General features: G+C 31.9%; 2 protein-coding genes across 3 annotated transcripts; one reads left to right on the forward strand and one right to left on the reverse strand.

Moving 5' to 3' along the window:
- The first annotated feature begins 2,362 nt into the window (after window positions 1–2,362).
- On the forward strand, window positions 2,363–5,080 carry LOC146529154 (uncharacterized). Its single transcript, XM_085202335.1, has 3 exons — window positions 2,363–3,334; window positions 3,652–3,944; window positions 4,879–5,080. The coding sequence occupies exons 1-3, from the start codon at window positions 2,554–2,556 to the stop codon at window positions 5,017–5,019; spliced, it is 1,215 nt and encodes a 404-aa protein (XP_085058461.1). The 5' UTR covers window positions 2,363–2,553; the 3' UTR covers window positions 5,020–5,080.
- A 740-nt stretch (window positions 5,081–5,820) lies between these two features.
- Window positions 5,821–14,301, reverse strand: LOC146529155 (zip homologous protein 2-like). Of its 2 annotated transcripts, XM_085201892.1 has the most exons (8): window positions 14,103–14,301; window positions 13,961–14,025; window positions 13,775–13,894; window positions 12,281–12,410; window positions 9,121–9,230; window positions 8,134–8,202; window positions 6,691–6,755; window positions 5,821–6,025 (listed from the first exon to the last, which is right to left on the reverse strand). In XM_085201892.1, the coding sequence occupies exons 1-8, from the start codon at window positions 14,206–14,208 to the stop codon at window positions 5,890–5,892; spliced, it is 801 nt and encodes a 266-aa protein (XP_085058018.1). In that variant the 5' UTR covers window positions 14,209–14,301; the 3' UTR covers window positions 5,821–5,889. The 2 variants fall into 2 exon arrangements, with proteins under 2 accessions (XP_085058018.1, XP_085058019.1); XM_085201893.1 differs by lacking the exon at window positions 8,134–8,202.
- Between the last annotated feature and the right edge of the window lie 11 nt (window positions 14,302–14,312).

Genomic DNA, 14,312 nt, shown 5'->3' on the forward strand with positions numbered 1-14,312 from the left:
TTTTTATTTCTATGGATTTAAATCTAAAACTAAATTAACAAACATAAAAAAACATATATTACGTGTATAATTCTTAAAAATCTAAGGAAAGTTTAATTCATACTTTTTAAGTACATACTTGATTAAATTAAAAAGCCTTCTAATAGCATCTTCGGCTGTTTAAATAAATTAGCAATTGCTTTAGAAAACTTGTTGCTAAGAAGTTAGGGCAGGCGCCAGCTTGTAAAGTATTCACAAATGCCTCGTTCCGTTATTGAAAGTGAATAAATAAAATCTTTAAGTAGAAGGCTGATATTTTGTAACATTCGTCCCAGTTATAACATTATTTAATATATAAAGGAACACAGGATAAATAAAATTCTAATATGATAAACTTATTATTTTTTTTATTCATTAAAAGAAATCTCTAATATGTATTTCACAAGCAAATGCATATTAGCGCCACAAATATGATCTATTCAGCCTTCATTATAAGCTTCACGCGGTATCTTGCACGTTGCAGGGTAGGCAAAGGGAACCCTATGTTAGCCCTCTCCATTCCCCATTTTCTGGAAAAAAGGAACTCTGGAGACATTGTGTGTTGAGTGACAGAACTCAACACCGCGTGATACGTCGACATCAGAATGAAGAAAAGAAAATGGTAAATATTTCATTTGCCCGAGTGGAAATCGAACCCACAATCAGTCGTGTTTACAGTCACACACACACCTGCTCAGCGACTAACCTCATTACGAAACTATATATCTATATACATATAATAACTTTTAATTAAGCGTTAAACCAACTTTACAAAATTAAACAGCAATTAGCAAGCAAATATAGACTTGACGCGCTTGAAGCGGTCATACTTCCATCTCACCTGTACCTGAGTAACTTTAAAATTTATTTATCGTATATTCTTAAGTTAATTACTCGTGTAAACTAGTTCGGTTAGTACATTTATAACTATGATGAATTTATAATTTATTTTTGCGTTATAAATTTAAAAAAATTAAATCACCTTCACGCTGTGTCCCGCCCGCAGCAGGGTAGGCAGAAGAAACTTAGTGTTAAGACACTCCGTTCCCCACTTTCGGCCGAATTCTAGAGGCATTGCGTGTTGAGTGGCGGAATTCAACACCGCGTTTTACCTCTACACTAGAGCGAAGAAATGAAAATATAAATTTAAATAAATATTTCATTTCCTCGAGTGCTGCACTTTGTGCCCCTGCGCAACGACTGATCTCCACTGCTGCAACTGCGTTATGAAATGAATATAAACATCTATTAATAAATAACTATATCACTAACTCTAATAGCGGGATTTTATGTGTATACACGGGATCGTTGTGGGTTTGATCCTCATTTGCGGAATATAAGATTTAATCTGTCTTTACGAAATGATTCACAAATTCAATAAGTAAATGTTTTAAAACAAAACTCAATGGAATAATTATAATTAAATTGTTAGCTAATTATTAGAAGGTTATATAAACTTCATTGAATTGAAATAAATCTTAATTTTAACCCCTGGTTCAAAATCTCTGATTTCTGTGCAAGTATTAGAACAGTATAAAATATGATTGAATTAAGGCTCTAGCACTTTATCATTCAACTTTTTGCGTTCCTCCAATAAACACTACAGACAGACATGACAATAACAATTGTTTATATATGCAAAAACTAAATTAGTAATATGATACAATTATTGGAAAAATAATAATTAATTATGGCATTATTAATAAATTTAAAAATTCTTATAATTGAAGTAGCTATAACGCTTATAAAATATTTGTAATCTCCAATAGAGTGCCACTCAAATTACTCTCAAAGCTCGTCCTTAATCACGTGCTCAAATTTTCCAAAGATTAAATTTAGGTAAATTTAGGTTAAATAATACTTGGACGGTAACCTTTGTTGGAGCCCTCGACATATATTTTAAGCGTAAGAAAACAATTACGTGAAATCGCGAGGTGAAACAAGGTCACAATGTAGAGATATTTGACGCCAGTTAACTAATTTATTAATTAAATACTTATATTTTTTTTATTGAAATTGTAATATGCCAGTAATTACAAGCCCCCGCTAAACACACACAAATAGAATGATTTAATTTATTGAAGTCTTTGCTGCATAATTTCACCGTTCCTGAAGCAGAGGACAATAATAAATTGAAAAAAAATCTAACGTATTTTAAGTGTTTAAAACTTATGAATGCTAAAGAATATTTATGGATAAATTTATTTATTATTACCTAAGAACGGTAGTGTTTAAAGTCAGCGAGAAAACGTATGACCCATAACGGGTTGCGTAAACCATCGGCCCACTGCCGGCTCTAGTCAAGTGGAAAGCAAGGTCCCCGGCAACTTATTGTATTTGACAGTGTTCTCATTAGGTCCAGTAAAACAATAACACAGGAAGGAAACGAGCGGGCATGAGCTCTCATACCGCGTGAAAACTATCACGGCACAAAGAAACCACTTCGTTCCACTGAATTTAACATGACTATAAATGAACGTTGCAGTCGCAAAATGACATTAGTCGAACGCCGCCGGTGACAATTACATCAATAAGATGTTGACATCAGTTTTCACTCTCTTGCTTGCGTTAATCGGAACGCAAGCGATTAAAGTTGAACTATCTGACGAGAAGACTCCTTACGATTACGTAAAGGAACGTTTAGATGCGATCGGAACTGACCCCAAGTATGGCATACCGTTGTCTAACTCATATGAAGTTGAAGAAAGTGAAGATTATCCTGAGGAGATTGAGGGAGAAGCGTCTAATGTTTTGAATACTGTGACTGGTGTTGGTGGTATTGGATTGCAACAAGGTGTTGGACTGCAGCAGGGTATAGGATATGGTGGACTCAACGGATTAGGTGGAATCGGAATCGGTCAAGGTTTAGGCTTAGGATATGGCGGCTTAGTTAATGGAGCCGGTGGTGGTATTGGTGCAGGTATTGGAGGGATCGGAGGTGGGGTTGGACTTGCTAATGGTGTTGGCATTGGGAATGGAGTAGGTCTGATTAATACTGGCTTAGGAGGCGTTGGAGGAATAGGACTTGGCAACGGTTTATTGTATCATCCACTCTTGGGCGCTCAAGTAGGTGGCGGGTATGTAGATAAAAATGCTTATGACGCCGCACAAAAGAAAGGAGCTGATGAAAATATTGAAAAGGTAGAGAAAAAAGCCGGAGAAGAGGCAAAACATGGTCAAGAAGGTTACCAACAAGCCGCTGCAGCCGCTAAAGCTGAAAAAGGAGAATCAAGCTTTTATAAAGGCGAAGAAGCAAAGAAGAAAGCAGCCGGTGATGAGAAATTTTATGAAGGCGGTCAGAAACTTGACAAACAAGGTATTTATACATTTCTTTCCTATTTCTTTCGGCAGAAAGTGGGGAACGGAGTGCCTTAACACTAGGTTCCCTCTGCCTACACTGTTGTGTGCGGGATACAGCGAGAAGCTGATTATATTTTTTACTTCTAATAATGATAGTTATAAGTATTGTCCGCATAGTATGTATGGCAGAGATACTCTTTTGTAAATAAAATACAGAAAACACAAAATGATTACAAAACAAAAACGAAAATGTAGTGATTTATAATAATGGTGATTTATAATACAAATACCTCCTAAATATTAGCCTACTAAATATTTAATATTATTTTACAGGAGCAAACGAAGAACAATTGAAAAAAGCTAAGAGTCACAAGAAGGGCCATGTTAGCAAAGGATTTAAAACATCAAGCAGCAAGAATGAAGAAGAGAAATCAGAGAGTTTCTACGACGAAGCCCATGACGAATCTGACCATAAGGTTGCCGGACACAATGCTGGATCATTTGGAGAGAACTCGAAGCACGGATTTAAGGGAGCTCACGAGGAGAAGGTGCTTGATTCTAATGCACAAGGCAAGGAAGGACACCATGCGTCTGAACAAAAAGTCGATGACTCCAAAGCTAATAAGGTAAGAAGAGCTTTTTAGCATATTTATTTTGTGAAGTACTGTTTAACGATTTCCACAAATAAATAATAATATTAGGTATCAATTTTATACTAATATTATAACATTTATACATTGAATTGCTATATCAGAGGTTTGATAGTGGACATATGTACAAGTTTTTTAAACAGACATATTTCAGTTCTCTCGTTTCGAGGGTATACAGACATACTTATCACGTAGTTATTCTAATATCATGACAACCGCGAATTCAAATAATACAATATCTAATTGTATAACAAATAGATTAGTATTAATTTACAGATGGATACCAGCAAACAGAAAAATATAAAGTAAAAACAGAAAAATATAACTAAAACAATTAAAATTATCTGTTTATTCACATACACTCACGTTTCTGCAATGCAAATATTTATTATGCAAAATTTGTTATTTTTGCGCACTAACTTTAATGTCACTTCCATTAAAAATTACTTCCAGTTGACTTTTAAGAAAAAATTGCTGTTACATAATTAATGAGTGCTCTTTTGTAGAGAGCTAGGAGGAAATGGTATTCATTGTGCAGCACTTAAAATATGAGAAACGACTCTCATACTCTTTTTAAAAACGTGCATTTGAACGTAATACTCAGCAGAAAAAAGATTACTGTGAGAAAGAAGATTTTGATAGATTATCCGAATTAATATAATTATGTACATACATAAATATTTATATAAATGAATACGAACATTACACTTAATCTAGGGTACGTGCTTGGAAAAGCATTTAGCATTTACCTGACATTTCATCTCGCGTCAGACAATCTATTTGATGTTTTGATACCGTACTATTAAGAGATTTATTAAGTAAAATATATATTGATTTTCAGGAAACACATAACACTAAACTAAAACTTATATAATAAAAAAAAATAATATCAATATTTTACTTTTTACAGAGTGAATTCTTGCAAAAGGGCTTCAAAGAAGGCACGGAGTTGTTAGAAAAGTTCAACAATTTGGGTGCTCATGCAGTCCACGGTCACCAAGAAGCCAGCGGTGGATATCAACAAAATAAGGGCATTCTACCCATACATTGATTTCAAAACGATTGTTAACTCTCACCAACACTATCACGAAATACATATTATTCGAATCTTATCGTTATTTTTTTTGGTTCTAAACTCTTAATGAGTAAAGTTAGTCCAACTTTTATTGGTTTGGGAAAGTTTTTAATGACTTTCTCGTTTTCTTACCAATTCTCATTATCTTTTAACTCAACAGCATAATGTGAGAGGTATATTATTAATCAGAAGCTACAAATCTGTCTGTTCTACACTTTCGATCCGCTTAAAGAGACATTTTGCTTATTAAATGGCAACTAGCCATAGCTTAGCTCAGTGATTTGTCTAATATAATCGAGAAAACGGAAATAACTCGATGTAAATGTTCCTCTGAGTAGACTTTAATAAGCCCAATAACGCATCCTGGTAGCGTACAACATAGGTTATTATAATTGACGGCCTCATGGCATAGTACATAAATATGCTACTAATACTACAGCTCCTCTGTAGATTAGTGTTTGTCTTTTCAACTGTTTCAAAGTAGGTTCAAATGCGACGCTTACCGTGTGAAAAAGACCGGTCAAATATTTATATTATAAATATAAAACTTGCTATATAGGCAAAAAAACACATAATTAGTGTTAAAAAATTGTAACACTACTATAACTAATTATACGTTTGGCAAGTCTGCTGTAATTTTTCTATTAGTAAAATCAAGTACATATAATCAAGTATATAAGGTGAACCACAGATTATCTGAACACAATTTTGTTTTTCTTAAAAAGGGTGGATATATAAAAAAACATAAGCGATTAAAAATATAACAACGAAAATGAGACAAGACATTTAATCAAAACAAATTAATACATGCTAATGAATGAAATTTCTTAAATAACATTTATTTGTTCAATTATAATGCATTTTCTGAGATCTGTTCAAAGAACATTTCTTAGCATAACCATTACAATACAAGATATTTGGTGATCTCATTGAATTGTTAGACGAATATCCAGATTCAATGCTCGATTGACTAAAAACAGATCTAAAATAAAGAATATTATAGAATTATTATATTATATAATTATATATATACGAATCTTTAAGTACTTTGATTTTTTACTTCACGCTATATCCCACATATATCTCAGGGTAGACAGAGGGAACCTGGGAGCCAAATGCTAAGACACTTCGTTCCCATTGAGACATTTCCGTTCCTCACTTTATATCGCGCGGAACCCAACGCCGCCAATTGCGTCGTTACCGAAGAGAGTAAATGAAACTATATAAATACTTAATGTCTTGGAGTGGGAATCGGACACGCACTCACACGGCGCGCGCTTTTGCTCCTGCGCCCCGACTGGCCTCTAGTAGTTTGATTATTAATAAATATTAATAATTGTTGCATACTTATTATTATTATTATTTTATGTTTGATTGATGTTCTACGTTGATGGTATCATAAAATTTTTTGAGGCCAGTCGTGGCGCAGAGGCACTAAGTGTAACTGTAAACGCGATAGGTTTTGGATTCGATTCCCACTCAAGGAAAATAAAATATTTCCTCATATTAATTAATACTGTAGCTATTTTAGAACGAAATATGATAAGAAAAACATTTTTTATAACGTTCGCACCAGCAACGCAAGCAAAATCACTTCGTTACTAGAATACCGTTATATTTTAGAGATTCTTTAAAAAGTTGGAGTACCCGGCCGTGTCGGGAGTGGGGGGCGTGGACACTGTCGAAGATATCCTATTCGATGTGTTTGACCTCTGAAATTGAATAGTTGAAAAATATCAAGTTATCTATAGAATAAGAAAAAAAAACTGAATGTTCAGTCACTACACTCATTCTAGCATGTAGAAGTACATTTATATTTTAAAAAACATTATTATCAATAACAAAGAAAGCTCTTGCTCGCAGTTCTGCTGATAATAATTCTAGAATACCATAACAAAAACAAAATTTAAATTAAAATAACGCAACAAATAATAAGTTCTCTATTTCTTATGCCAATAAAAAACATTAAGTTAATTAATCAAAGTTAAACATTTTAAAGGTAGAGCTCATTAAAAAATAACACGGACCGAAAATTTTTAATTGAAAACTGGTGAAATCGAGAAAATAAATAGGATTAATTAATTCGAAACCATTTTTTTAACGTTTCATTGCGGTTTTAACAAGCCATCTCATTAGAAGAGCACGCTTTAATATTTTAAGCTTTGTTTCACGTTGAGTATTTAAACGTACCATTTAGTGGGAAAGTTGTTTTTGTGCGGACAAAAGAATAATTTCACAGAACTTTTGTTTATCTTACTTATAAAAAGAAAGATACGTATTTCTTTTTGTTTTCTTTGTCTTTTTTGTTCATTCATCTTAGGGGCTCGAGTAAGAAAAATATTGTGGGAAAATTTATATGCCGCGAGGAAATTTAAACTTATGGGTATACAAATCACAAGTTGAATCGTGGCTTAGTTTGAAATTTCTTGATGGAATTTTTAAAATAAAATTTTTAAGTATGTTTATATGAATGTGTATCAAATTTTTTTAAGACTTACTTCTTCAGAAGTATAGTAATTTTCTTTTAAAAAGTATATCAACCATATTTTTTTACTTTGAATATATTTTTAATTTACGAAACCGTTTGTAATGTAGTGACTATAATACTCCACTTTCAACAGAACATCTACTTACATATTTATAAATAAAGATACAAGTATCTATCGAACGGAATACTTCCATAGATTGCGCTGTATCCCGGGTAGGCAAAGGGAACCTAGTTAATACGCTCTGCTCTTCATGGGAATCGAACTGGTGATTTTAGCGTATGCTAAACGAACGGAGAGACAGCATAGTTACGAACGATTTTTATTTATTTCTTAAACTGAACTTCAAGGACTTTGTTATAATCTCATTACACTTACATAAACATGCAACTCGACTTAAGACACTCACAAAATTTTCGAGACATTGTGTGTTGTGTGATGGGACTCAAGGCCTCGCTTTGTCTTGTTACCAGAGGGAGAAAATAAAAAAAATATTTCCCTAAATGGGAATCAAACCAACGACCGTTTCGCTTACAGGTATGACATCCTGAAATACCTACTAGTAATAACAATACGAATATATAATATTTATTTATAATAATACCTGGCTACATGGATGAGAACGATGCATGCTTATCCTCGTAGGGGTCACGAGGTTGGATTGATACGGTTGCTGTGGTAAATATAATTTATATTTTTTAAGTGCATGAACCAAAACAAAGTTAGTTAAATAAAGTGAAATATCACTAAATTCTTTGATAGTGATTTAGTTTTTGATCGACACAAGAATACATTATTGCTATACGTACTTAGGATTTCTTAACCATACATTTCCCACATTTTGATTCAGCATTGATTTCATACGGGACTTTTTTATATAGATATGACATATGAGTACATACGTACATTGTATAGTTTATGGATTTAAATATATATTTTAATCATATTGTTTATGTAACAGAGTCAAAAGTCTTAAAGATATGGTTGCTAGTTTAAGTGGTATCAAAATTATCTTTTATGTAATATTGTTTACAAAACAAATCTCACTATTAATGGGAATACCCTAAACCTAAAACAGTTGTGTATCTATTTGTAAATAATCAAATAAAGCGGAAGTTTCCTTATTTATGGTGAAAGGTTATATAGATATTAGTACGAAAAAAATATTTTTTTAAATATTTTAAACATTTTTTTTTATCACAGTTTTATTTTTTACTTAGAATATACTTGTCACCGTTAGATTCTACTTTTTATTATCGATTTGATGTTTTAATGGAACGCGTCACAGTATACGAAATTAATATTTGATAATGTCTTGGAAATACGAAAATATATTTTCTACAATCTATAAACAAGAACTACTGTTGACACCTTCTCATTTTTTCTACGTAGCGGGATTTGAACCCGTGCCTCTTTGAAACCTAAGAAGTTTTATCATTTAACAATATCATTTTCTAAAAAAACATCTAATTTTAATCATAGGCAATTATTCCATTACCTAAAACTAATATAGTTATGTATAAATAATCTACTATGTCATAATGACCTCACATAGCTATTTCAAGTTATAGTAGAATAAAAGTAAGCTCACATTATAGGGAGTGCTTTTAGCCGGCCGCTTGTACGTGGGCGTAGTCTGAATGAAGCTGGGCGACAAATTGCTACCGGGCGATATGGGAACGCTGAATGGCGACGTTTGTTCTATAAAAAATATCTTAAAATATATCGAGAATACTGAAAAGGTTATAAAAATTATGTAGAAATAAGTTCTGGGGTTGTCGAGGAAGATTATTAATGGAATTGTGCGTTTATTCTATTTTTGCTGTTGTGAATGGGGGTGGAAAATCAAAAGGTTCTGGAAAATTGTTTAGTACTGAAGACATTTCGGAATTTTATACAATTTAAATATTTCATAAAAAAGGTAAATGATGTCAATTTAACCTTTAACTGTTAAAGTAAGCGTAAACTTGTATGAAATTATGTATTACGTAAAATTTGTCACGGTGAAACCTCAATATCATGCTTGATTGAACAGCGTGGTTATGAGTTTAATATAACAATTAAACTTTGACTAACGTCTCTGAGTGCAGCTGTAAGTAGCTTGAACTAATCTCAATCTTTCTAGAAAAAAATCTCTTTTTAAACTTATTAAGTAACTTTAAGGTATCCTCTTAAAGTTATTAAATAACTTCGCTACGAGTGTCCGTTATAAAAGGATTACGACTACGCTTCAAAGTTCGAAGTGCTTCTATCTAGTAAACTACTTAAGAACTTAACATACAGTATTGATTCTTGAACCAATTTAGACATAATCTAGTATAGATACTATTAACTACTTATAAGTTCTTGAAAATATTAATTCAACGAAATGGAGCATGCAATATCAATCAATTTACAATACTTATAAATCGAAAAATATCTTTAATCATGAAGACGATTTTATAATTTTACTGTAAATTCAAAGATACTCGTAAGAATCACTAATACAGATATTTTTTTACATATTTAGCATGGCAAGCAAGACGGAAAATGGACCAAATTATTCCATTGGTTACCAGAAATTGTCCATAGATAAGATAGAAGTAATTTGACTTGCAAGTTGGTAGTTGCATGTACATGTAAGTACAAAACTTAAGAAGCTCCAAAACACATTAAAATGTTAAAATATACAATTTATTAGGTATCTTAATTGAATAGCGTTGCATATTTAAGCGACGAGCGGACCCGGTTTGGCCGTGGACATAGCGTGAATAAAGATGAGGGGCAGATTACTGTTGAATGTGATGACATTTACCCAGCAAGCACTAACATTTTAGATAATTAAAAATTATATTTATCAATTTATATTTATCTAATAGGTCGCTTGTTACTGTAGTGCAGATTTGGGCAAATGTTAATTGCAATTAACTATTAAATATTAACAATTGAGCACTTATCTAGGGGAAATCACAATTAATTGTAAATTAGTTAATTGTTACACTAAAATTACTTTAGTGTACCTATGCCTATATAAACTCCTCCTTCATATACGTCCTTAGCATACAGTCACTCATTTATACAATTATTGAGTAGTGTATATACAGACAAATACACGTTATACTTCGATATTACGAGAGCCACCGGCGAGAGTAGAAGTCATGGTAGTCAGTCCATTGAGTGCGGCCTAGACCCTTTGAAACACATATTTATTGTATAGGACTGATATTACAGTTAACAATATCACTCCTCTTATGAGACCTTTTAGACTCATATTGTCTATACTAAATGTCAATAAAACTTCATTGACAATATTATACTAAGTACAAAAACATGTAATATAATTGCGTGACAAGAAAATACACATTATGGGGCCCACAAGCAACTAGAAGGGTGACGCTTAAATAAATATCTCAGAGAATTAAAGTCCTTATAAACTGTTTTTCAAATTTTTAAATATAACTATTTCAATATTTTCATCCCTCCAGTAATTGCCTAGTTCGCCGGTGCTTTGTGGTGTCGAGTTCACACAACACTTAATGCCCCCAGAAACGGCAGTAAGTGGGGATTCGCCTTAAAGAGTACGGAGTGTCTTACTCTTAACACTTGGTTCCGTAGCTTCGTCTACCCTGCTTTGTGCGGGATACAACGTGAAGGTAAAAAAATAATTAAAGTCGGTATTCTATGTTATAAAATCTACTCAAAATATTTAAAATATTACTAAGATAAGGTAGGTTTTTTTTTTAGGTAGAAATTCTTTAGTAATTTCAACAAGTCACTTGTGGGTGTACGATAAATCATTCACAAAAGAATGCCTGAATAGACCGTTGGCACGATAATTTCATATAAAGACCATATTTTATACCTTTTGTTACAATTTTGGTGAATTTATTACAAATATTGCCTACTATTACTTTTACATGTTTGTTTAAATTATAGAGTAAATCAGTATAGATACTATAATAAGACTTTTGTGTCCTACTCCTAAGAATCATATAAACAACAATTTTTGTGGAAATAAACATAAAACTTTTAATAAAAGTTGAACTCTTGTACAGTTTTATCATCTTTGCACGTCTCCTGCATATAACAGCCCTGTTAGACAAAGAGAACCCAGTGATAAAATACTTTGTACTCTCGTACTACGGATATCAACACCGTGATTTTTTTTTTATATTATACAACGTGGAAACAAAAATAATTCATTCAAAAAAGTCGCGTTTGCATGGCCTAAAGAAACATTAATAGAATTAAAAATTTTAATTATTTCGGCAATTTTTCATACAATTTACACGAGCCTCAATCAACGTATACACTATACAGCTAGAAACTTCCCTAAAGCACTATTGACATTGCTATTAACGTAAAACAGATATTATAATCATTTTCCATTGTAGGTCACAAAAGATTCTGTAATTTTCCCCCTTAAAATATATCATTTGTGATAATAATATAAGATAATTAGAATATTAATGATAATAACTTATAAACTCATTACCCTTTTCTGCCTTGAGGGAATAACTGCTGTCGAATATGCCTACGATTACTTAACCTCAAAGCCTAATATCAAAACTAAAATTTCAGATTAATTAATAAATATATCGATTACTTTATAATATTCTAAATAATAACAGAAATAAATAATAATAAAAAATCTAACTAAAAGTCACGCACCGAATTCTATCTATTGATTCAAAGTTGGTTTAAATAAACATATTTGATACTACTATAACAATTCGAAACATATTCCGACAAAATAAACCATTTAGGCTTACTTGATTGTGCATTTAACTGTGCTTCTAAATTTTTTACAATTTTCTGATATTCTTTTAGCTGTTTGTGTTGTTTTTGGCATATTTCCGTCATGCGTTTTATTTCATTTCGGGCTGCGTAGAATTTCTTTGCCTGTAAATTATTTTAATGTATGACTTATGGACACGTTTCTTTTTATTACGGTGCAGGACGAAAACCGAGTGTTAAAGCACTCTGTTCATTGATGATTTTTATCCGCAAACGTAAAAAAATAAAATTATTTGTATGATATTTTACAGTATCCTTATCGTACTCGTACACAAAAATCCCTTAAAGCTTTTACATTTTCGTTTAATCATCTAAATTAGAACATATTTAGAGAAGCTATTAAAATATTAATTTACTTAAATATCTGGCGGAATACGACACGAACAATTACTTATAACCCTTCTTACACAGAAATCGTTCAAGTATTATAACTACGGACGTTTAATGCTATACAAATTGCGCAAAATATTTTCTTTAGGTAGTAAGGTATTTAATAAGGTCGGGCATTAGAAAAGACCCCAAAAGATTAAAGGCAGAGTGTTAATTAGCAGAAGTTAATTAAGCTGGGGAGGCTACCTGCATAAAATTTTGCTGACTTTATCATGCTCGGTATGACAATTTAAATACAGGTAATTTAAATATTTATTATGAATTAAATATCTTTGCGTTAGTAAAAGTTCTTTCGGAATAATAACGGTGAGAAATTTCCTTTTGAATGTTTGGCCCAAATTGGAACGTAGCTATTAAAACTTAATAATGAAAATTGATATATTTTACATTAGTAGATACGAAAATAGACGAAACGTCTATTTTTATAACTTTTGCAAAACGATCTTGGAACGAAATTGGGGAACGGAAGCGGATAACGGCAAACGGAGTGTGTTGGCACTAGGTACCCAGGTTCCCTCAGCCTACTATGTGCTTAAAGATATAAAAAAACATATGAATATATAATAATATAATTTGCTAACTAAAATTACATTAAAAATCCTTGAGTTTCCCGCCTTCATACTACTCAATTGGTTCTTGTCGTTAGTTAAACAGATAAATTGACTGAATGTCAATGTCTAGCTAAATTAAGGATGTAATTAATTGATAGAGCTAACAATTATTGATTAAATGTTAGAAAACTCCCGTTGTGACAGTTTAGTAATTGTCAAAGGTACGTTTAGGCTTTGTTTACTGTTTTAATTTTGTTAGCCCATGGAGCTCAGGTTGTTTTATTGATTTCTGACATACAAATCGCGACACGTTGAATTTTTGAGAAGGAATTTGTTAAATTACAAAAATCCGAAGGTCCAAATGATCCGTACGTCACTTTGCTCTCTTGTCTCAATGTAATTTATAATAAGTAATTGCATTTAAAAAGTTTGCTTTCCAACAAAGATAAATAAATAATCTTACACTTATAGAAGCTGTTGTATTATGTTTAAAAATTTAAAGGAAATAAATTATTTAATTGATTTTACCGACTGCAATAAGTAAGATAATAATCTTCTTCTATGCTGTCTCTGAAATTGCAAAACTTCGCAGCTCTTTTTAATTAATTCTTCAGGGTCTGTAAAATACTCTTGAATTTCTTGGTTCATCTGCAAAACAAACGAAGTCGTATATTCTTATAGCTTAATTAAAAGTGACTTCAGAGTAATACTCACGTCAGGAACGAGTTTCATAATGGAACACGGTGCACGGCAAACCAAGCAAGTGCCTTCTTTGACACCTAAATATTTCAGAATTATTTCGTTAATTGTACTTAAATATTGAAAATATGAGCACAATAGGTTAAACAAAACGCACCATTGTTAAGACAATTATTACAAAACATATGACCGCAAGATGTCAAATGTAAGGTAATGCCTGGTTCCAGTTGAACATAACAATTATTACAATGAATCCAATCCATTTTAAGTTAAATAATTTATTTTACTAAATGATAAAAGAAAAAATGTGTTTTAGAACAGCACGTTATAAATCTGTTTGTTTTAATACATTGACAGCCGACCGCCA

The sequence above is a fragment of the Heliconius melpomene genome, chromosome 18, assembly GCF_056956725.1.
Source record: "Heliconius melpomene rosina isolate 202511_hmr_F chromosome 18, ASM5695672v1, whole genome shotgun sequence".
In the NCBI taxonomy this organism is placed as follows: Eukaryota; Metazoa; Arthropoda; class Insecta; order Lepidoptera; family Nymphalidae; genus Heliconius; species Heliconius melpomene.